Raw genomic sequence first — 24022 nt, 5'->3', positions numbered from 1 at the left:
GCCCATCTTCCTCTACTTTATATGTGGGACGCCTACCACAGCATGGCTTGCCAAACAGTGCCATGTCTGCACCCGGGATCCAAACCAGCGAACCCTGGGCTGCCCAAGCAGAACATGCGCACTTAACTGCTGAGCCACCGGGCTGACCCCAGCTTTTAGTTCATTTATGGTATCTTTTGAGGCACAGAAATTTTTAATTTTAACCTGGTTGAGTTTATCTGTTTTTTCCCTTTATGAGTTTCCTTTTTCTGTGCTTCCCTACCTCCAGGTTATAAAGAATTCTACTATATTTTCTTCTAAAAATTTAAAAGTATCACTTTTCACATTAAAGTCTTTATTCCATCTGAAATTTTGCTGCATCCCATATGAGTTGGTATGGTATGTTTTAATTTTCATTTGTCTCCAGATATTTTTTTATTTTTCCTTTAATTTCTTCAATGATCCATTGGTTGGTCAATAGCATGTTGTTTAGTCTCCACATCTTTGTCCGTTTCTCAGCTTTTTTCTTGTAATTAATTTCTAGCTTTATAGCATTGAGGTCAGAAAACATGCTTGTTCTTATTTCAGTCTTAAGTTTATTGAGGATTTCCTTGTTTCCCAACATATGGTCTACCCTTGAGAATGTTCCATGCACACTTGAGAAGAATGTGTATTCTGCTGTTTTTGGATGGAGTGTTCAATATATAACTATTAAGTCCAGCTCGTCTAGCTTTTCATTTAATTCCACTGTTTCCTTGTTGATTTTCTGTCTGGATGATCTATCCATTGATGTGAGTAGATTGTTGAGATCTCCTACTATTGTTGTGTTATTATTAATATCTTCTTTTAGGTTTGTTAATAGTTTCTTTTTGTACTTTGGTGCTCCTGTGTTGTGTGCATAGATATTTATAAATGTTATTTCTTCTTGATGGAATGTGCCTTTGATCATTATAAACTGCCCCTCTTTGTCTGTCTTTACCGGTCTTATCTTGAAGTTTGCTTTCTCTGAAATAAGTATGGCAACACTTGCTTTCTTTTGTTTGCCATTAGCTTGAAGTATCATCTTCCATCTCTTCACTGTGAGCCTGTTTGTCATTGGAGCTGAGATGTGTTTCATGGAGGCAGCATATTGTTTGGTCTTGTTCTTTAATCCATCTTGCCACTCTGTGTCTTTTTCTTGGAGAATTCAGTCCATTTACATTTAGGGTGATTATCGATATATGAGGGCTTAATGCTGCCATTTTATCACTCATTTTCCCGTCCTCCTGCATTTCGTTTGTTTCTTGTCCTGTGTATTTTGGTCTACCAGTTGAGTTATGTAGTTTCTTATGTTGTGTTTCTGTGTTTTCTCCTTATTTATTATTTGTGTCCATGTTCTGCTTTTTTGTTTAGTGGTTGCCATGAGGTTTGTATTCAAAATCTTGTAGATAAGACAGTCTCTTTTCTGATGGCCTCTTAGTACCTTAGACTAAACTTTTCAGTGCCTTTCCTCTTCCCCACCTAAGTTGTTTTTCCCACATGTTATTCCTTCTTGTGTTATGATTTTGTGATTAAAATGACAAGATTATCTTTATTTTTGGTGTTTTCCTTCCCTTTGTCTTTAATGACATAGTTGAGTATTTGCTGTCCTGCTCTAGTTCTGTCTACCTATTTATCTCCTTACTCCGTGTTTTGTAACCCCTTTTCCCTTTCTTTTTTTCAGGTATGAGGGCCTTCTTGAGGATTTCTTGTGTGTGTGGGGGGGTGTCTTGTGGCTACATATTCCCTTAGCTTATGTTTATCTGGGAAAGTTCTTATTTCTCCATCATATCTGAAGGATATTTTCGCTGGATAGAGTATTCTTGGCTGAAAGTTTTTGTCCTTGAACAATTGAGTATGTCGTTCCAGTCTCTCCAGCCTGTAAAGTTTCTGCAGAGAAATCTGCTGAAAGCCTGATGTGAGTTCCTGTGTAGGTTATCTTGTTCTGCCTTGTTGTGCTTAGTATCTTTCTTGTCATTCACTTTTGTCAGTTTCACTGCTATATGCCTTGCAGTAGGTCTTTTTACATTGACATATTTAGGCGATCTGGCAGCCTCTTGTGCATAGATTTCCATCTCCTTCCCTAGGTTTGGGAAGTTCTCTGCTATTATTTCTTTGAACAAGCCTTCTGCTCCATTCTCCTTCTTCAATACCTATAATTCTTATGTTGCATTTCCTATTTGAGTTGGATTATTTCTCAGAGACTTTCTTCATTTCCTTTTAGTCTTAGTCCTCTCTCCTCCTCTATCTGGAGCATTTCAACATGTCTATCTTTGATTATGCTGATATGCTCCTCTATGATGTCCACTTGAGCATTCAGGGAATCCTTATTTTGTTTTATTTCTTCAATTGTATGTTTCATCTCTAGTAGTACTGATTGATTCTTCTTTATAGTTTCAATCTGTTTTGTGAAGTAGCTCCTCAACTCCTTGAATTGTTTCTCTACATTCTCTTTTAACTCGTTGAGTTTTTTGATGATAGCTATTTTGAATTCTCTGTCATTTAGATTACATATTTCTGTGTTCTCAGGACTGATTTCTGGGTACTTGTCATTTTCTCTCTGATTTGGAGCTCTAATATAATGTTTGCTATTGCTAGAGGGAGTGGCTCTGAGTTTTCACATCCTGGTGTTATTTGCTTGCAGTTACTGCCTATTGCCACTGGGTGGGGTAAAGAGCCTTGCATTCTGAGCCCTCTGCCTTCAGCCAAGATCCCAGGCACTAGAGCCACTGGAGCTTCTCTGGGCTGGTTGGGGGAGTGGCGCTTTCTCCTGCATGCCCTTGGGTTTTTTTTGCTCTGCTCTCGCTGTCTGCTCTCCTGGGGTATTGGCTTGATAAGGTCACCCCCCTGTGAAAGCTTTCATGCCAGTAAAGGGCTTCCCTCTAGGCTGTAAGGGCCCAGCGGGGATCCTTGATGTTCCCGAGAATGAACGTCCCCTCCCCTGTTCCTTCCCTCTCGGAGGCATCTCATGGTCCTGGATCGCAGTCTTTAGCGGAGGGAGTGAAGTTTTCTCTTACCCTGTTCCACCTCCTCTGAGGGGGACTCCAGCCTCTCTGCCCGCTGTCGTATGGCTGTGTGGGTTTCTCCAACGTTTTTTGTATGTTTGGATGTTCTCTGTTGGAGCACGAATGTCCTTTTTGTTGTGTGTTGGAGGGGAGTGATTACTGGGGAAGTTCACTCCGCCATTATGCTGACATCACTCTAAGGAACCTGTTTTTGGTCATCACCGTGTTCTCAGAGCTCAGCACTGCACTTGGCACATGGTGGGCATTCTCTGGCACGCTATTCTTTAACATTGGTTGATTTTTTCAATCCCTACTCAAATACTACAATATCTTTAATTACTGTTGCCTTATAAAAAGCCTTGAAATCTGATAAGTGCTACATACCTGTTTTTCTTCTTCAAAATTGTCTTGGCTACTCTATCAGCTAATTGGGAATTTGAAAAGAGCAGGAGAATATAAATATGGACTAGGTATTGCATGCCATTATGGCATTATTATTAATTCTGTTAGGTATGAAAATGGCATTATGGTTACATAAGAAAATGTCCATGTTTTAGAGATGCTTACTTAAGTATTGTATAGGGATGAAATAACACAAAGTCTGGTATTTGTTTTAAAATATTTTCGCTATCAAAAAGGAGAGGATGAATGAATGAAATAAGTGTGGCAAAATATTGATAATTGTTGAATCTGGGTGATGAAGTAGATGGCTTCGTGAAAGTAATCTACTTTTTTATTATTTTTAGAAAATGTAATCATTTTTTAAATTGTCTGTTCTGAGTAATATTTTTTTCAATTGTCTATTCTTAGCTCCTTACTTTTCCACATAAAATTTACAATTGATTTCTCAGTGTCTGAAAAATGCTGTTGAGCTTTAGATTTAGTTGTGTTGAATTTGAAGAGAATTGACACATATATGATACTGAGTCTTCCTATCTGTGAACATGATATTTGTTTATTTTGGTCTCACTTTTAAGCATGTTTTAATAGTGTTTTTAAATTTTCTTCTTGGAAAGCTTTGTACATCTCTCGTTAAATTTATTCCTAAGTGCCTCACATTTTTTGGTGCTATAATAAATAGCCTACCTTTAAATAAAAAGTTCTGTTTGTAGTATGTAGGTAGGAGATATTTTTAAAGGTAGAATAGCTGTGTTTTTTCCAGAAGTAATCTTTTTTTTTTTAAATTCTTGATTACATTTAATCATTGTATAAAGTAGTGAGTAAGAGAATGTTCTTTAACTTAGTAATCTGTTTTGTGTAAGACTGAACCTGTTAATGCAATTTGTTATGCTTTTTCACAGTAACAACAGTTTAACTGTTTTATCACAATTTGTAATTTTGCTTTTTGGAAAATTGGCTCCTGAGAGCATACTGTTGGGCATATTAAATGTATCACTTTAGGGGCCGGCCCTGTGATGTAGTGGTTAAGTTTGCACCCTCTGCTTTGGCAGCCCCGGGTGTGCGGGTTTCCATCCCGGGTGTGGACCTACACACTGCTCATCAGCTCATCAAGCAATGCTGTGGCTGCATCCCAAATTCAAAATAGAGGGAGATTGGCGCAGATCTTAGCTCAGGACCTGTCTTCCTCACCAAAACAAAAAACATGTCGATTTATGTTTATGTTACATATTTCCTTCCAGATAGGCTAACTTGAAGTTATGTTTTTGTTTATTAGCCAATTTTCCCTCAGTTATTTTTTTCCACATTTAAGCTTGCAAAGATAAAGGAGATACTTGTTTTCTTAATTCCATTACTTGAATGTGCAGTTTAGAAACTTAAGGAACAAGGAATGGTAGGTACTTAATGCTGTCTTATATTGATAATTTTGCCTTTCTGATTCATGATTCCCACTCCCCTCTTGCCTTCTAATTCCAGCACCATGTGAGTTACTACATGTTTTTGCTGTGGCTAACTTTTTTTTTTTTTAAGATTTTATTTTTCTTTTTTCTCCCCATCGCCCCCGGTACATAGTTGTGTATTTCTAGTTGTGGGTCCTTCTGGTTGTGGCATGTGGGATGCTGCCACAGCATGGCCTGATGAATGGTGCCATGTCCACGCCCAGGATTTGAACTGGTGAAACCCTGGGCCGCTGAAGTGGAGTGCATGAATTTAACCACTCAGCCGCGGGGCTGGCCCCTGTGGCTAACTTTCTGAAGAATTTATATATTATGCATTAAGTCTCAATTTTTTAATACATATTTAATGTATTTGGTTTTTTTTTTCCTCTCTCAGATCAAACTTGGACATAGATCAGAAGCTAAAGATGGTATGTATTTCTTGTGATCTCACAGAACAAGAAAGGTTTTTATCCTCATTGAGGAAATGAGCAAAGTATTAGAGTTAACAGTGGTTCTGGATAGAGTTATTGCAGGGTCCCAGAATAGTAAAGATAGACTCAGGATAGAGACAGGATATCTGTGATTTCTACCATTTGAGCGTTCAGAGGAACATTCAAGTCACCCAAGTCAATGAAAGGCAGCAAGGTTAGTGGCTTGTCTTGCTGTCTTCACTACTGTTTTAGGTATTGTTACAGGCTGTTGTTTCTTCTTTTTCTGAGCTTCTAATTACTTTGAAAATTCAAGCTATGCCTTTATGGAAGTACACAAGGCTTGCTATGGAATTAGGTGTATGGAGGAAAAGATTTCTTAATCCTTTCTTCCAAAACCTTGTTTGCTAGAGTGCTAAGTTCTATTTAGTCATCAAGAAATAGTTTCTATAAAAGGGTACATCATCTATGTAACAAGTAGTACCAGATCTTATTATTTTTATCTTTTTTTGCTGAGGAAGATTAGCCCTGAGCTAACATCTGTGCCAATCTTCCTCTACTTTTTATGTATAGGTTCCTGCTACAGCATGGCTGACAAATGGTGTAGGTCTGCACCCAGGATCCGAACCCATGGACTCGGGCTGCTGAAGCAGAGCATGCCAAACTTAACTACTGGGCCATGGGGCCAGTCCCACTGGATCTTATTTTTAATTTTGCTTTCTGTGCTTTGCATTGGGAAAGATACTATCTTATCACTAGTTTGCTGTTAGCATCATAAGTTTCCTATTAGCATAAAAAATCTACTGTTGATATTCATAGGGCAAGGGAAGGGGAGCTGTTGACTTATTGCCTATATGCGACATACTTATACATGTTGTTTCTCCAGCAGCCTTCAGATCTGATATGTTACAGATAAAGTGAATACTGTTTTCACCATTTATCATAGTCTGTGTTAAGCTATTTTGAAAATAAAACAATATGAAAGAAAAACAGATGTGTCATAAAAATTGTCAAAATATCCCTTCTTTTTCTGTAGAATGTTTATTGCCATCGACTGAGAGACTTAACCTTTCCCAAAAGATAAGTTTAAGAAGCTTTGAGGTTTCAGATTATTTTTCACTTTTTGCTTTGCCTTTTTCTGTAGGTATAAATAGGACAGCCTTAAGAGAGATCAAATTGTTACAGGAGCTAAGTCATCCAAATATAATTGGTGTGAGTATGATCTAAGTTGTTTCTGGGATTTGGGACCCTCCCTGCCTTTTCTGAATCTCTTGATTCAAGGCTCAGCAAGATGAGTTCTTCTAGATGAGCCTTGCAAAAAGTTTAAAAGTTTATCAGGCTGAAATGTATTTTCTATCCTAATTATTCCTGTTGACAATGTCTTTAAAACTATACAACTGATGAAATAAATTAAATATTGACATACAGGCTTATTTTGTTAGAAATCATTATGCAGCCTAGAGAGCTGTAACATGTGTACGACCTTGAGCAAATTCCCTCACAGTTCTCTGCCATAGTCCCTACCTCATAGGGTTGTTGTGAGGCTAGCTAATTGAATACATGTAAAGGTCCTGGCATAGTGCCTGGCCTGCAGAATGCACTCATTCAATGAATGATGGCTGCTACTGCTATTTATAATACTTTCTTGGCACCGAGCTTGGGAATTTTTCTGAATTGGAGACTGAAGTGAGATTTTCATTAGTTCACTTCTTAATTGTAACTCCCAAAATTTTATGGGCAAGGTTGAATATTTAATGATTTATAAAAAATAGTAAAGTTTAATATTTTTGTGCCTCAAAGTACTAATTCTTAGCAAAAGAAGGATAAATATCAAATTTAATAAAACTATTTAAGCTTAACAAGGAATTATCAACAGTCCAAATACTTGTTTAAATTTTTTTAAATTACTTCAGTTGGTGTAATACTGTCAGGTGTTTAATAGACAATCACATTTTGATTTTTTTTTTTAATTTTGCTTTGCAGCTCCTTGATGCTTTTGGGCATAAATCTAATATTAGCCTTGTCTTTGATTTTATGGAAACTGATTTAGAGGTAAGATTAAGATTCCTAGAGGAAGTATTTTTCTCTGTCAAAAGAGAAGCTAAATGTTTATTTTCTACTTATGAAGATACTGGTAGTCAAAAAGAATGCTTAATTTTGTTGAAATCTGGGTGTACTCTTAAGGCCCTTCTGAATCATTTGTTCATATTCCTGGTGCCAAATACAGAGATTTGAATTTCATTAGCATTTCTATTTACCAAGTTCCTTGAATCTTAACAACATTATTTTTATTATTATTTTTTTTTTCCTTTTTCTCCCCAAAGCCCCCCGGTACATAGTTGTATATTCTTCGTTGTGGGTCCTTCTAGTTGTGGCATGTGGGACGCTGCCTCAGCGTGGTTTGATGAGCAATGCCAGGTCCGCGCCCAGGATTCGAACCAACGAAACACTGGGCCGCCTGCAGCAGAGCGTGCAAACTTAACCACTCGGCCACGGGGCCAGCCTCAATCTTAACAACATTATTTTTAGAGGAATGAGTGTTAGGCCTTTGAAAATTTAGAGCTTATTTTTCCTATTATCACAGAATATCATCGTTTTAAAAGCTGAGTTTCTTTTTGAGAAAAATAAGATCTTATACTTTTCATTAATATTAATCGAATCTCAAAAACTGACAATTCAAGGGTGTGGAACAACTGGAATTCTCATACACTGCTGGTGAGAATGCAAAGTGGTACAGAACTTTGGAAAACAGTTTGGCAATTTCTTGTCCAGTTAAATACATACTTAAAGTGTGATCTAGCAATAGCACTGATAGGTATTTATCCAAGAGAAACAAAAACATGTCTGCTCAGAAAGCAGTTGGTGCACAGATGTTTAGCTTTATTCATAATTCCCCAAACTGAACAACCCAGATATCTTTTATCTAGTGAATGTATTAACAAATTGTGGTACCTCCATACGATGGAATACTATCTGGGAATAAAAAGAAATGAACTACTAATATATACAACAGTATAGACGAATCTCAAATGCATTATTGCTAATTGGAAGAAGCCAGGCTCAAAAGGCTATGTATTGTCTGATTCCATTTATATGGTATTTTGGAAAAGGTAAAACTGAAGGAAGAGAAATCAGATCAGAGATTGCTGGGTTTGGGAGTGGAGGGCAGGATAGAGCACAGAGGACCTGAGGGAATTGTGAGGGATTGTAGAACTCGAGCTTGATTGTGATGGTGGTCACACAGCTCTGTGTGTTTGTTAAAACTCATGGAACTGTGCAGTCAAAAGGGTACGTTTTACCTAAATCTGATTTTTAAAAAAAGAAAATGCGGATTTCTAGCTCATAATAACTGGCAAGTCTAGGAATAAATTGGCTTTAGGCACAGCTCACAAATAATGCCATCAGAAGTCAGTCTTGCACTTTAACTCAGTTCTGTTTTGTTTTCTGTTGCTTTCATTCATGGGCATAGTTTCTTGATGTAGTGGCTCAGACACTTCCAGGCTTATATCCTTAGAGTTTAATAATCCCTAAGAAAGAAAGTGCTTTGTTCCCTTTGATTCTGGCATGGGCACTTGGCCTGGTTGATTGGCTTGGCTTGGATCACCAATCTCCTGGACAGCAGGCTGCAGTATAGTGATTGGCTATGCCTGGGTCGTGTATCTACCTCTAGAGGCCACAGGTGATGGTCAGTCCATGTGGACTGAGCTGGCAACAGGTGGTGTCCCAAAGGAATATGCTATTATCAGAATAATGCTATTATCAGAAAAGGCTGTACATTGTGGGGCAAGTGAAAACAACAGATGTTCGCTACACGGATGCCTAAAATCAAAGTAGGAGACAAAGCACTGCTTTCTTTCCAAACCGAAGATACTTTCCTTAACACATAACTGGATGTTCTGACAATGCTTCCTACACAGCAGTCAGAGTTAGGCAGCATCTCTTGAGATTCTCCTGTATGAGTATATTCATTTTATGTCTATAAATGATTTTATACGGTGGAGTTTATTTGGGCTAATAAAGTTTACCTGTATATTGTATACCTGATTTACAGGTTATAATAAAGGATAATAGTCTTGTGCTGACACCATCACACATCAAAGCCTACATGTTGATGACTCTTCAAGGGTTAGAATATTTACATCAACATTGGATTCTACATAGGGTAAGGGTTTTAACCAAGTACGATTACTTTTTATGTTGTAGTCAGGTTTTATGTAGCCAATTTATATGTAAACGGTCTGAATATGTAAATTGTTAAAATAAAGGTAAAACTAGACCATTTTATCCCATCTTCTTCCTCTGCATGTTCCCTTCAGTTGTTCCACCAAGTGGTTCTGTGAGGACTCTAAATTTCTATGTGAAATTTAGAAATGAAAGAGACCCAGTCCTTCATTTTCTTCATAGATGAGGAGCTAAGTTGCTAAGTTACCAGACCAAGGTTATATATTTTTTCAAGGTCAGTAGCTGATAACTGACAGAGTAATAGAACCTAGATCTTTTGGCTGTAAGTCCAGTGTTCTTTGTGCTATACTGTTGTTAGGGGAAAAAGATGCAGTGAGAGTGTGGCTTAAATTATGCAATGCTGAAATACCTTTGGAAAAATAGTATTTCTAGTAGCTCTAAAATTCTGTGAAGTAATGAAATAAAATTTCTGAAATGGTTGAGTCGTTGTTAGGAACATTCAGCTATTGGAACAAGCTGATAATTTAGATAGATGTTTTTAGGCACCCTGTTTAGATAGAAAGCTAAGAATATGTAATTATAGTTAGTAATTCTCATACCTTAAACTTGGAATCCCTTTTAGGTTATTGCTAATATCATTTTGGCGTGGATTTTGAAGAATATGTTCCTCATCCTTTCTAAATGCATAATGTTTTTATTTACTAAAGTTCAAATATTTTATTGTTATTAAGTTAATAGCAACAACTGTTTATTGAGCCAGTCATCACACTAGGCTCTTTACAGGAAATATTAAATGTAATCCTCACAGCAACTCTGTGAAGTAGGTAAGTTGAGGCTCAGTGAAATTCGGTACCTTGACCCAAGGTCTCACTGAGTATTATGACCAATCTTAGTTTGTTTTGATAGGATTTCACATCAGTGAAAAAAAATATTATTGTTTAAAATTGAGGTGTCATCCTGTTTTTGCTAAGTTTAAAGCCAACTAAATGTATCATTATGATATTCCGCACCCTGCTTACTTGTTTGTTTAAAACCTCTGTGATATAGGACCTAAAACCAAACAACTTGTTGCTAGATGAAAATGGCGTTCTAAAACTGGCAGATTTTGGCCTGGCCAAATCATTTGGGAGCCCCAATAGAGCTTATACACATCAGGTTGTGACCAGGTAAGAATCTCTTAAATAACTGGAAGCTTATGTTGTGCAGGATATTAATCACAGCTGAGCATCATTTGGTTTCTCTGAAATATCTTGGCAGAGTTCAGGAATCATGGTTGGTGTTTTGTTAAAAATACAGCCCTCTTTATGTGATGTATATCTTACCACAATGAAAAAAAACCAGCCATTTTTTCAAACGGAGTTGAATTAATTCAGTCCTCAGGCGTTTACCTAGTAACTTTTGGGACTAATTTATACTTCTTTTACATTTTAGGTAGGTAGGTTGGAACTTTATGGCTGATCTTTTACATAACCTGATTTTGGTGGCCTGTATATCATTCAGTGTGAATGAAAATTCTCTAAACAAAGCAGTGCATTGATATTTGGATTTTTCATATTGTTAGTACTTGTATTTTCTGTTTATTTATTTATTCATTTATTTTGAGGAAGATTAGCCCTGAGCTAACATCCACCGCCAATCCTCCCCTTTTTCTGAGGAAGACTGGCCCTGAGCTAACATCTGTGCCCATCTTTCTCTACTTTATATGTGGGATGTCTGCCACACCATGGCTTGATGAGCAGTGCGTAGGTCTGCATCTGGGATCAGAACCGGTGTACCCCGGTCCGCCAAAGCAGACCGCATGAACTTAATCACTGTGTCACCAGGCCTGCCCCGTTCTCTTTATAGGTTTTATGTATGAAAACTAAAAACCACATTAAATAGATAGGGACAGTACACTTTATAATTCTTGTCAAGATGGCATTTGTTAATTTCCAAGACACTTCTTTTTAAATTGAGGTCATAATAGTTTTTAACATTGTAAAATTTCAGTTGTATGTTATTTTTTCTCTGTCATTGTGTAAATGAGCCCTTTCACCCTCTGTGCCCACCTCCTAACCCCTTTCGCCTCTGGTAACCACTCAACTGTGCTTTTTGTCCGTGTGTTAGTTTATCCTCCACATGTGAGTGAAATCATATGGTGTTTGTCTTTGTCTGGCTTATTTCGCTTAACACAATACCCTCAAGGTCTATCCATGTTGTGAATGGGATGATTTTGTCTTTTTTTATGTCTGAGTAGTATTCCATTGTATATATATATACCACATTTTCTTTATCCAATCATCAGTTGATGGGCACTTGGGTTACTTTCACTTCTTGGCTATAGTGAATAATGCCGCGATGAATGTAGGGGTGCATAAGTCTCTCTGAATTGTTGATTTCAAGTTCTTTGGATAGATACCCAGTAATGGGATAAATGGGTTGTATGGTATTTCTATTTTTTTGTTGAGAAATCTCCATACTGTTTTCCATAGTGGCTGCACCAGTTTGCATTCGCTCTAGCAGTATATGAGGTCCCTTTTCTCTACAACCTCTCCAACATTTGTTATTTTTTGTCTTGGTGATTATAGCCATTGTAACAGGTGTAGGGGATACCTTAGTGTAGTTTTAATTTGCATTTCCCTGATGATTAGTGATATTGAAGTTCTTTTCATGTGCCTATTGGCCATCTGTATATCTTCTTTGGAAAAATATCTGTTGATATCCTCTGCCCATTTTTTGATCAGGTTGTTTTTTTTGTTGTTCAGTTGTGTGAGTTCTTTATATATTTTGGAGATTAACACCTTGTCGGATATATGATTTGCAAATATTTTCTCCCAGTTGTTGGGTTGTATTTTTTTGGTGAGGAATACTGGCCCTTAGCTAACATCTGTGCCAGTCTTCCCCCACTATGTATATGGGACACCACCTCAGCATGGCTTGATGAGTGCGTAGGTGTGTCGGTTCATACCTGAGATCTGAACCCACGAACCCCAGGCTCCAAAGCAGAGCATGCGAACTTAACCACTGCATCACGGGATGGCCTCTAGTGGGTTGTCTTTTTGTTTTGTTCTTGGTTTCCGTTGCCTTGCAGAAGCTCTTTCATCTGATGAAGACCCACTACTTGTTTATTTTTTCATTTGTTTCCCTTGTTCGAGTAGACATGGTATTTGAAAAGATCCTTCTATGACCAGTGTCAAAGAGTGTACTGCCTGTATGTTCTTCTAGGGCTTTTATGGTTTTCAGGTCTTATATTCAAGTCTTTGATCCATTTCGAGTTAATTTTTCTCTTTGGTGTAAGATGATGGTCTACTTTCACTCTTTTGCGTGTGGCTGTCCGTTTTCCCAGCACCATGTATGGAAGAGACCTTCCTTTCTCCACTGTATTTTCTTAGCTCCTTTGTCAAAGATTGGCTGTCTGTAGATGTGTGGTTTTTATTTCTGGGCTTTCAGTTCTGTTCCATTGATCCATGTGCCTGTTTCTGTACCACTATCATGTTGTTTTGATTACTATCACTTTGTGGTATATTTTGCGTCAGGGATTGTGGTGCCTCCAGCTTTGTTTTGTTCTTTTTTCTCAGGATTGCTTTAGCTATTTGAGGTCATTTGTTGCTCCATGTAAGATTTAGTATTCTTTGTTCTATTCTGTGAAGAATGTCATTGGGATTCTGATTGGGATTGCATTGAATCTGTAGATTGCTTTAGGTAGTATGGACATTTTAACTATGTTTATTCTTCCAATACATGTGCATGGACTATTTCCCTTTCTTTATGGCATCATCGATTCCTTTCAATAATGTCTTATAGTTTTCATTGTATAGGTGTTTCACCTCTGTGGTTAAGTTTATTCCTAGATATTTTATTCTTTTTGTTGCGATTGTAAATGGGATTGTACTCTTGAGTTCTCTTTCTGGTAGTTCATTATTAGAGTATAGAAATGCAACTGATTTTTGTAAGTTGATTTTGTACCCTGCAACTTTGCTGTAGTTGTTGATTACTTCTAATAGTTTACTAATGGATTCTTTAGGGTTTTCTGTATATAAAAATCATGTCATCTGCAAACAGCGAGTTTTTCACTTCTTCCTAGCCTATTTGGATACCTTTTATTTCTTTTTCTTGCCTAGTTGGTCTGGCCAAAACCTCCAGTACTATGTTGAACAGGAGTGGTGAGAGTGGGCACCCTTGTCTTGTTCCTCTTCTCAGAGGTATGGCTTTCAGTTTTTCCTCATTGAGTATGATGTTGCCTGTGGGTTTGTCATATATGGCCTCTATTATGTTGAGGTGCTTTCCTTCTATAGCCACCTTATTGAGAGTTTTTATCATAAATGGCTTTTGGATCTTGTCGCATGCTTTCTCTGCATCTATTGAGATGATCGTGTGGTTTTTATTCCTCATTTTGTTAATGTGGTATATCACCTTGATTGATTTGCAGATGTTGAACCATTCCTGTGTCCCTGGATCGCATCCCACTTGATCGTGGTGTTTGATCTTTTTAACATATTGTTGTATTTGATTTGCCAATATTTTGTTGAGGATTTTTGCATCTATGTTCATCAGCAATACTGGCCTGTAATTTTCCTTCTTTGTTTTGTCCTTATCTGGTTTTGGTACCAGGGTAATATTAGTCTCATAGAATGAGTTAGGAAGCATTCTATCTTCTTCAACTTTTTGGAATAGTTTGAGAAGAATAGTTATTAAATCGTCTTTGAATGTTTGGTAGAATTCTCCAGGGAAGCTATCTGGTCCTAGACTTTGTTTTTTGAAGGTTTTTGATTATTGTTTCAATCTCTTTACTTGTGATTGTTCTTTTCTGATTCTCTATTTCTTCCTGATTCAGTTTTGGGTGGTTTTATGAGTCTAAGAATTTCTCCATTTCTTCTATGTTATCCAATTTGTTGACATATAGTTTTTCATAGTATTCTGTTATAATCCTTTGTATTTCTGTGGTATCCATTGTAGTGTCTCCTCTTGCAGTTCTAATTTTATTTATTTGAGCCTTTTCTCTTTTTTTCTTAGTGAGTCTGGCTAAGGGTTTGTCAATTTATTTATCTTCTCTAAGAACTATCCCTAAGTTTTAGTGATCTTTCTATTGTTTTTTTAGTCTCTACTTCATTTATTTCTGCTCTGATGTTTATTATTTCCCTCCTTCTGCTGACTTTGGGCTTTGTGTATTCTTCTTTGTCTTGTCCTGTTGGATGTTGATTAAGATTACTTATTTGAGGGGCTGGCCCCGTGTCCAAGCGGTTAAGTTCACGTGCTATGCTGCAGGCGGCCCAGTGTTTCGTTGGTTCGAATCCTGGGCGCGGACATGGCACTGCTCATCAAACCACGCTGAGGCAGCATCCCATGTGCCACAACTAGAAGGACCCACAAGGAAGAATATACAACTATGTACCGGGGGGCTTTGGGGAGAAAAAGGAAAAATATAAAATCTTTAAAAAAAATTACTTATTTGAGATTTTTCTTTTTTATTGATGTAGGCCTGTATTGCTATGAATTTCCCTCCTAGAACCGCTTTTGCTGCATCCTGTAAGAGTTGATATGTTGTGTTTTCATTTTCATTTGTCTCCAGGGTATTTTTTGATTTCTCCTTTGATTTCCTCATCGATCCAGTGATTGTTCAGTAACATCTTGTTTAGTCTCCACATATTTGCAACTTTCCTAGCCTTTTTCTTGTAGTTGATATGTAGTGTCATAGTATTATGCTCAGAAAAGATGCTTGATATCGTTTCAGTCTTCTTAAATTTCTTGAGGCTTGCCTTGTTCCCAACATATGATCTGTCTTTGAGAAGGTTTCATGTGCACTTGGGAAGAATGTGTATTTGGCTATTTTTGGATAGGATAGTCTATATATATGTATTAAGTCCATCTCCTCGCATGTTTCATGTAAATCCAGTATTTCCTTGTTGACTTTCTGTCTCACTGATCTATCCATTGATGTAAGTAGGGTGTTGAGGGCTTCTACTGTTAATATGTTGCTGTTAATTTCTCCTTTTAGGTCTGTTAGTAGTTGCTTTGTGTACTTTGGTGTTCCTCTGTTAGGTGCATATATATTTATAAGGGTTATGTCCTCTTGGAGGAATGTCCCTTTTATCATTATATACTGCCCCTTTTTGTCTCTCACTGACTTTTTTTTATCTTGAAGTCTGCTTTGTCTGATATAAGTATGGCAACACTTACTTTCTTTTGCTTGCTGTTAGGTTGGAGTATCATCTTCCATCCCTTCACTTTGAGCCTTTGTATGTCTTTAGATCTGAGATGTGTTTCTTGGAAGCAGCGTATTGTTGCATCCTTGTTTTTATCCATCCAGCCACTTTGTAGTCTTTTGATTGGAGAATTCAATCCATTTACATTTACAGCAATTACTGTTATATGAGGGATTAATACTGACTTTTTATGTATTGTTTTCCAGTTCTGTATTTCCGTTATTTCCCTTCCCTTGTATTTCTGACTGTGATTTCAGTTTGGTGGTTTTCTCTTTAGTTATGATTTGTGTGTCTACTCCAAATTTTTATGCTTTTTTTTTTTTTCAATGAGGAAGATTGGCCCTCAGTTAACATGTATTGCCAATCTTCCTCTTTTTCTTTTTAAAATTTTTTTCCCAAGTGCCCCGGTTCATAGTTGTATATCCTAGTTGTAGGTCCTTCTGGTTCTTCTATGTAGGACGCTGCCTCATCATGGCTTGACGAGTGGTCCTAGGTCCATGCCCAGGATCCAAACTAGTGAACCCTGGGCCAGTGAAGCGAGGTGCATGAACTTAACCACTACACCACTGGGCTGGCCCCGCTCTGATTCTTTGTTTTCTGTTCACCATGAGATTTGCATAAAAGATCTCATAAACGAGATAGTCCATTTTCTGGAAGCCTCTTATCTCCATTAGCCTAAGGAGGTTCCATTCCTTTCATCTTCTCTTTCTGAGTTATTTTTCTCACAAATTGTTCTTTTCTGTGTTGTGACTAAATTGAAGAGTTTATAATTATTTTTGATATTTTTCTTCCCTTTGTCTTTTATGTTATAGTGGTCTATGACTGACCTGTTCTGATATAGAGCTGTGATTTTCTGCTCTCTCTATGTATCTATTTCCTTGCTTAAGATTATGTAAGCCTTTGCCTTTTTTTTTTTTTTTTTTACCAGTAGGAGGGTTTCCTTCATCATTTCCTGTAAAAGTAGGTCTGGTGGGATGAAGTCCCTCAGCTTTTGTTTATCTGGGAAAGCTTTTATTTATCCATCATATCTGAAGGATAGTTCTGTTGGATAGAGTATTCTTGGCTGAAAGTTGTTGTCTTTCAGTATTTTGAATATATCATTCCAGTCTCTCCTGGCCTGTAAGGTTTCTGCAGAGAAATCCGCTGTAGTCCTGAGGGGTTCCTTTGTGGGTTATTTTCTTCTGCCTTGCTGCCCTTAATATTTTTTCTTTCTCATTGACTTTTGCCAGTTTTGATAGTATATGCCTTGGAGGTCTTTTGCATTGATGTAATTAGGAGTTCTATTTTCATGTACTTGTAAGTCCAGTTGCTTCCCCAGGTTTGGGAAGTTCTCAGCTATTATTTCTTCGAATAAGCTCTCTGCTCCTTTCTCCCTCTCTTCTCCCACTGCAATACCAATAATTCTTGTGTTGCTTTTCCTAATTGAGTTGGATATTTCTCAAAGAACTTCTTCATTTTTTAAAAATCTTAGTTGTTTGTCCTCCTCCACCTGAAGCATTTCTTATTTCTATTGTCTGAATCACTAATTCTGTCCTCTATAACATCAGGTTTATTTTTTATGGTTTCTAGATTATTTTTTTGTCTCATTGATTGTGTTCTTCATATCCAGAATTTCTGTTTGGGTTTTTTTGATAGCTTCAACCTCTTTGGTGAAGTATTCCTTCTGCTCATTAATTTTATTCCTGAGCTCATTGAACTGTCTTTCTGAGTTTTCTTGTAATCTGTTGAGTTTCTTTATGATAACTATTTTGAATTCTCTGTCATTTAGATTGTAAATATCTAATTGTAAATATTATCTAATTGTAAATATTGTGTGTTCAGGATTGGTTTCTGGAAGGTTGTCATTTTCCTTCTGCTCTGAAGTGTTAATGTATTTCTTTATGGTGTTTCATGAAGTAATCCTTTGCTGCTGCATTTGTGGTAGTATCAGGTCTCAGGTTCCACCTTCCACTGCTAGAGGGCAGGCAGGAGCTGTGTTTTCTGATCTGGCCCTGTCTGCTTGGAGTTGTGCTTGTAGGGCTACTCGAAATTTGCCCTTGCTGGCTGCAGCCACTCTGCAGGTTGCCCTCAGTTACTCTGCAAGTTGTCCTCAGGTGGGCAGGACCTCTGCTTTGGGTGAGCAGGCCAGGTACTGTAGGCGGAGCCTCTGTATTTGACAGGGGCCCAGCTGGACTGCTGCACCCTATGCAGGAGGTGCACCTACGTCGGGGCTGAGCTAACCACTTGGTCGATCCTTTGGGCTGCTGTGTTCCGCATCTGGGTGCGCCTTAGTGGGTGGGGCACCTTCTTTCCTGTGCTGCAGTAAGGGTGGGGGACACCCTCGCAGAGGCTGAGCCATCAGTCTGTGGATCCCTTAAGCTGCTGTGTCCGCATGTCAGGCATTGTCTGAGTGGGCGGGGTACCTTGTCTGTGCTGCACTAGCAGGGAGGGGTGCCCATGTAGTGGCTGAGCCACTGCCACTCAGTGCATAGTGTTCCTTTGGATAGGGCTGCTGCAGCACATTGGGTGCTCCTATGGGCTGGGCTGCAACCCTGAAAGCATTTGGGCAGGATGGGCTGTCCCCACCTCCTCTTACAGTGATGCATGGCTGCTATGTGAGGAAGCATGAAGTGGTTAGCTGCTGCCTGGGAGGGGGCAGCGTCCGTCTACTTAGTTAGTTCCACTGCCTCCTTGGGATCCAGTCCGCCCACCTTAAGATGTATAGCTGCATGGATCTCACAGGAGTCCTGTTGTGCTGTGCAGGGAATCCTCTGCTGGTTAATGAATGTCCATTTAGTTGTAACTTAAAGGGGAGAGACCAAGGGAACAACTCACTCCTCCATGATGTTGTTGTCACTCCTCTAATGTTGATATTTTGACCTCTTGAGAGTCATGAATCACGAGTGGTTTTGTTTTTCTTTTTTTTGCTGAGGAAGATTTGTCCTGAGCTAATATCTGTGCCAGTCTGCCTCTGTTGTGTATGTGAGTCGCCACCACAGTATGGCCACTGCCATGTGGTGTAGGTCTGTGCCTGGGAACCAAACTCAGGCCACTGAAGTGGAATGCCCTGAACTTAACCACTAGGCCATGGGGCTGTCTTCCACCATGAGTGTTTTTAATGGCATCTAGAATGGTGAATCCTTTCCAGAAGGTTTTCAATTTACTTTGTGCAGATCTTTCAGAAGAATGAGTATCTGTGGAAGCTATAGCCTTATGAAATGTATTTTGTAAGCAATAAGACTTGAAATTCAAAATTACTTCTTGATCCATAGGCTATAGAATGGATGTTTTGGGGGGGCATGTAAACAACAGTAATCACATTGTACATCTCCACCAGAGCTCCTGGGTGATCAAGTGCAGTGTTAATAAGCAGTAATATTTTGAAAGGAATCTTTTTTTTCTGAGCAGTAGGTCTCAACAGTAGACGTGAAGTATTCAGTAAACTGTGTTGTAATCAGATGTGCCTTCATTTAGGCTCTGTTGCTCCATTTATTGAACATAGGCAGAGTAGGTTTAGCATAATTCTTTAGGGTCCTAGGATTTTCAGAATGGTAAATGAGCATTGGCTTCAACTTAAAGTCACCTGCTGCATTAGCCCCTAAGAGGGGAATCAGCCTGTCCTTTGAAGCTTTGAAGGTTTGAAGCTAGACACTGACTTCTCTGTAGCTGGGAAAGTCTTCTGTTGGCATCTTCTTCCAATAGAAGGCTGTTTTGTCTACGTTAAAAATCTATTATTTAGTGTAGCTACCTCCAGTAATTACCTTAGCTGGATCTTCTGGATAACTTGCTGCAGCTTCTACAGCAGCACTTGCTGCTTCACCTTGCACTCCTTTTTTTTTTTTTTAAAGATTGGCACCTGAGCTAACAACTGTTGCCAATCTTCTTTTTTTTTTTCCTGCTTTTTCTCCCCAAGTCCACCCAGTACATAGTTGTATATTTTAGTTGTGGGTCCTTCTAGTTGTGGCATGTGGGACGCTGCCTCAACGTGGCCTGATGAGCGGTGCCATGTCCCCACCCAGGATCCAAACCAGCGAAACCCTGGGCTGCCGAAGTGGACCGTGCAAACTTCACTCGGCCACAGGACCAGCCCCAACACCTTGCACTCTTATGTTATTGAGACAGCTGGTTTCCTTAAACCTCATGAACCAACTTCTGTTAGCTTTTAACTTTTCTTCTGTAGCTTTTTTACCTGTCTCAGCCTTCACAGAATTGAAGAGAGTTAGGGCCTTGCTGTGGATTAGGCTTTGGTTTAAGGGAATGTTGTGGCTGGTTTGATCTTCTATCCAGACCACTAAAACTTTCTCCATGTCAGCAGTAAGGCTGTTTCACTTTCTTAAATAATTGATGTGGCCACTGGAATAGCACTTTTGATTCCCTCCAAGAACTTTTCCTTTGCCATCACAACTGGGTTAACTGATGGAAGAGGCCTAGCTTTTGTCCTGTAATGGCTGTTGACATACCTTCCTTACTAAGCTTAATCATTTCCAGCTTTTGATTTAAAGTGAGAGACGTGTGACTCTTCCTTTCACTTGAACACTTAGAAGCCATGTTAGGGTTATTAATTGGCCTAATTTCAATATTATCATGTCTCGGGGAATAGAGTGGCCTGAGGAGGGGGAGGAAGGAAGATGGGGGAGGGACTTGTCGGTGGAGCAGTCAGAACACTCACAACATTATCAATTTAGTTTATTGTCTTTTTGGGCATGGTTCATGGTGCCCCAAAACAATTACAATAGTAATATCAATGATGACTCATGACAGATCACCATAACAAATAATAATGAAAAAGTTTGAAATATAGTGAAATTACCAAAACGCGACACAGAGACATGAAGTGAGCAAATGCTGTTGGGTAAATGGCGCTGATAGGCTTGCTCCATGGAGGGTTGCCACAAACCTTCAATTTGTGTAAAATGGCAATATCTGTGCACAATAAAATGAGGTATGCCTGTAGATCTCATTGAGTATCAATCACCTGAGCCCTGAGTAGAAGTAAGCGACATAAGTAGTTATTTATGTAATTGCTGGAAAGATTAAGCCCGTTATTCAGGAACTCTTGGAACTCAGGAAAATAGGGACCCACATACAAGAGTGTTGTGTACCAGTGGTTTTCATCTACCAATTTCTCATATTTTCTCTTCTTGCAAATCAAATGTTACTAAAAGGTTGAATTAAAATGAGGACTGAGAATTGACAATTAGGTTAGTCATGTGGACATCATTCATAACCTTGAGAGAAGAGGAGTTTTGATGGAATGGTGGGATGAAAGTATGATTGAAGAGGGTTGAAGAGGATGAGAGGAGAGGAATTGGAGACAGTAAGAACGTAAAGAGCCTAACCAGAGAATGAGGAGGTAGCTGTTAGGGGAAGTATGGTCCAAAGAAGTTTTTGTTGTTCATTTCTTTGTTTTTCAGGTTATTTTTTGAGGCCAGAGAAATAATGATATGTTTGTACATTGATAGTGAAAGTCTAGTAAAGACTAAAAAGTTGATGTAGGAGAAAGAAGAGAGAAATAGAGGAGCAGTATCCTTCGAAATAGGGAAGGAAGCATGGTATCTAGTGCCCAAGTTGAGGGATTGGCTTTAAGAACAGTCAAGGGTAGTTCACCTGTGTTGCAGATGGGAAGGCAGGTTGTGTGAGTACAAATGACTGTAGGAGAGTCTGTAGAAATTTCTTTTCATTACTTGCATTTTTTCTAAAGGTGAAATAGGGAGCAAGGTCATGAGCTGAGAAGAGGGGGTGGTGTTGAGGGTTTCAGTTGAAAGAAGATGTTAATCATCTAAAAGCGCGGGAGAGTGATTGGCCCAAGGATGTCTGTAAGTTTCTGGCAGCAATGTGGAACTACTTGGGGTTATAGCCAATTTTTCTTGAGTTAATGTATCTATAAAAGTGAATTTCATCAGTAGGGTCATGTTTTGCTGAGTGGTTTTCTCTAAGAAATACTTTCATAATTCCATTCTAAAGTGACAATGTTTGTTTTTGTTCTTCAGGTGGTATCGGGCCCCTGAGTTATTATTTGGAGCTAGAATGTATGGTGTAGGTGTGGACATGTGGGCTGTTGGCTGTATATTAGCAGAGTTGCTTCTAAGGGTAAGTCTTGAATTGCTGTACACACTTCAATATTGTTACAGGTCTTTGTTCTTAAAATTTGTGTAAGAATCATCTTCCCAGAGAGAATTCCCAGAGAGGAGCACCATCCTTACAACAAAAAGCCAAGAAACAGCCCAGTTAAACAAACAAAACATTTCCCCCAATGCAACCTTTTTATTAATGCTAATGTGAGATGAGAAAACCTCCCATTTAGGACAGTAAATGTTTTATTGTAGATCATTGCTATGTCCTGAAATATAACTATAATAAAGTCTTCATTGGGTTGTAATATGGTAATATCTCTACAATAACTAAAGATGTTAGGATGAACTTCTGTATTCCTGGGACTTTTTTGTTTGGGACTGTTTAAAAGTACACTTTAAGAGATGTTGTAATACCAACCACTGCAACTGCAACTCTCTATAACTTTAAACCTCGAGTGAGAGGATCTTTTTAGTTCCCTTCAAGCAGGGCAGATATGGTGGTCCTATAGCATTTCTCTAAGACTGTCTTCAGTAAAACATCCTCTCTCTGCCCTCACTGGAGAGAAAGTTGCTGACTTGGAAACTTTTCTTTAGCTATGAAGTTTATTTTAGCCCTTCTGAACAATGAAGGCAAAGGAATATTGGGGAAATTTTCTGAATCGGAGTTTTTCTCCCAACGTTCCAGATTCTAGCTCCTACTCTCCCTCTCCTCAAGCCTATGTGTTTAAAGAAATGTGAACCCAAGACACAAAAATACAGCTATTTATTTCCTTGAACACAGAACATAGCTTCTGTACACCAGAGAGAAAATTACCTTCTTAAATGTCTTTTTTAGTTCAGTGTAAGTTCTGTACATCATTTTGAGAAGCTTATCCCTCCAGGCGCTTGCAGAAGAAACCCTAACAATTTGGCTTGAAAATGATATAATAATCCCTGTGCTAGTAATGGTCCCTGTGAATCAGCTGGCATGACAACTCTGCTACTCAGAAGAACACAAAGTTTACCAGAAGTTTACATTTGAGAATCTATCAACTCCCAAAAGCACAGTCCATTCATGACCAAGAAAAGAACCCAAAATCCCAAATCCCCTAATGTTATGACTGATCACTCCATTGAGAAGGTGAGTGGAGAGAGAGAGCAGGTGAGAAAAGATGGGTTAGAAATCGTGGACCTGGTTGAAATCTTAGAGTCTTGTTAGCCACTGGCATTCTTGCTGGAATATTATTAAGGTTATGAAGAAATTGACAGGCAGCCCTAACGGGTGAAGACTTGTTACCGTTTTGCCATATTTTTTGTCCTGCACAATTGAAGAAAAATATTTCCTGTTTTAAACTGTCCCTGTGCTTATTTGAAAAGATGATGCATGGAAATGCTGTCCACACAGTTCTGAATCTGTGGTGAGATCTTGCAGTCCAAACAGATAATGATCGAAAGCAGGCTAGGTCAGAAAATTTGCTAGTATAAGCATTCAACCTTTTTAAAAGTGTTGTTTTTCTTTTATGTAAATTGTATAAAAGTAGGTTTAAAAACTACTTAAACTAGAAAACAGAGGTGCAACAATAAGTAAGCCTATATGGAACCAAAGTAATCAATATTTTTAAAATCACTTTTAAAGCAAATTGATCTGCCTTCTGAACATCCACTGTTATTGTTAAATGAAAAGGAATCTAGAATATTTATACTAATGAGTACTTAGGTTCAGTACTATGTCATTAAATAGCACGAATGTACTTTTTAATTTATGATCTGTTTATGTTCTTGTTTCTTAGTCATGATTTGAGGCAGATAGTGATTAATAGACTATCTAAACTTGTATATTACCTACTGAGCAACTGCCTTTATCTGGTTTAGACAGTTTCAAAGATAACCTTTTAGTCTGTAAACAAGAAGTCCATAGTTTGGGAAGACATTTTATGCCTTGCAGTAAGGTGACTGGACATCCTTCAGACCTGCATCGGAGCCTTCTCTAGAGATGATGCGGAGATGCAAAGGTTTGATTAACCAGCACCTGCCTGCCTTCCTCGTACTGCATTCAGCTGATCCAGAGCTAATGGCTTGGCATATGACTGAACTTCAGCTCTCTGTCATTCCAATACTTAAGTTTGGCTCTATCAGCTCAGAACAGAGCTTCCATCAGTTGTTTTTGCATAGACTTTTGGATGCGCAGGAGTGCTAGAGGCTAGAGTGTTCCAGTTATTCAAGAAGTATATTGTTGATTATGCTAATTGCATAAGAAATATCTGCTGATTTTCTGATATTTGGTTTGTGATCCCTGCCTCCCTGTAAAGACATGAGAAAGGAAAAATAAATTTCTACAATATCAATTTTTTTTTAAAG

At 38.4% G+C, this 24022-nt stretch overlaps 1 protein-coding gene across 2 annotated transcripts in view; it reads left to right on the top strand.

Moving 5' to 3' along the window:
- CDK7 (cyclin dependent kinase 7) overlaps positions 1–24022 on the top strand; it is a 39548-nt gene that overhangs the window by 3090 nt on the left and 12436 nt on the right. The window contains exons 3-8 of one of the 2 annotated variants that reach the window (XM_070586838.1): positions 5235–5268; positions 6413–6480; positions 7252–7320; positions 9320–9430; positions 10498–10616; positions 21602–21701. In XM_070586838.1, the coding sequence (XP_070442939.1) occupies positions 5235–5268; positions 6413–6480; positions 7252–7320; positions 9320–9430; positions 10498–10616; positions 21602–21701 (501 nt within the window). Of the gene's footprint in view, positions 1–5234; positions 5269–6412; positions 6481–7251; positions 7321–9319; positions 9431–10497; positions 10617–21601; positions 21702–24022 lie in introns of those variants that run through there. The other variant, XM_070586839.1, reaches the window with a different exon arrangement.

The sequence above is a fragment of the Equus przewalskii genome, chromosome 20 (genome assembly GCF_037783145.1).
Source record: "Equus przewalskii isolate Varuska chromosome 20, EquPr2, whole genome shotgun sequence".
Taxonomy (NCBI): domain Eukaryota; kingdom Metazoa; phylum Chordata; class Mammalia; order Perissodactyla; family Equidae; genus Equus; species Equus przewalskii.
Note: the sequence above shows the minus strand (reverse complement) of the source record. Positions and strands in the feature narration are given on the sequence as shown.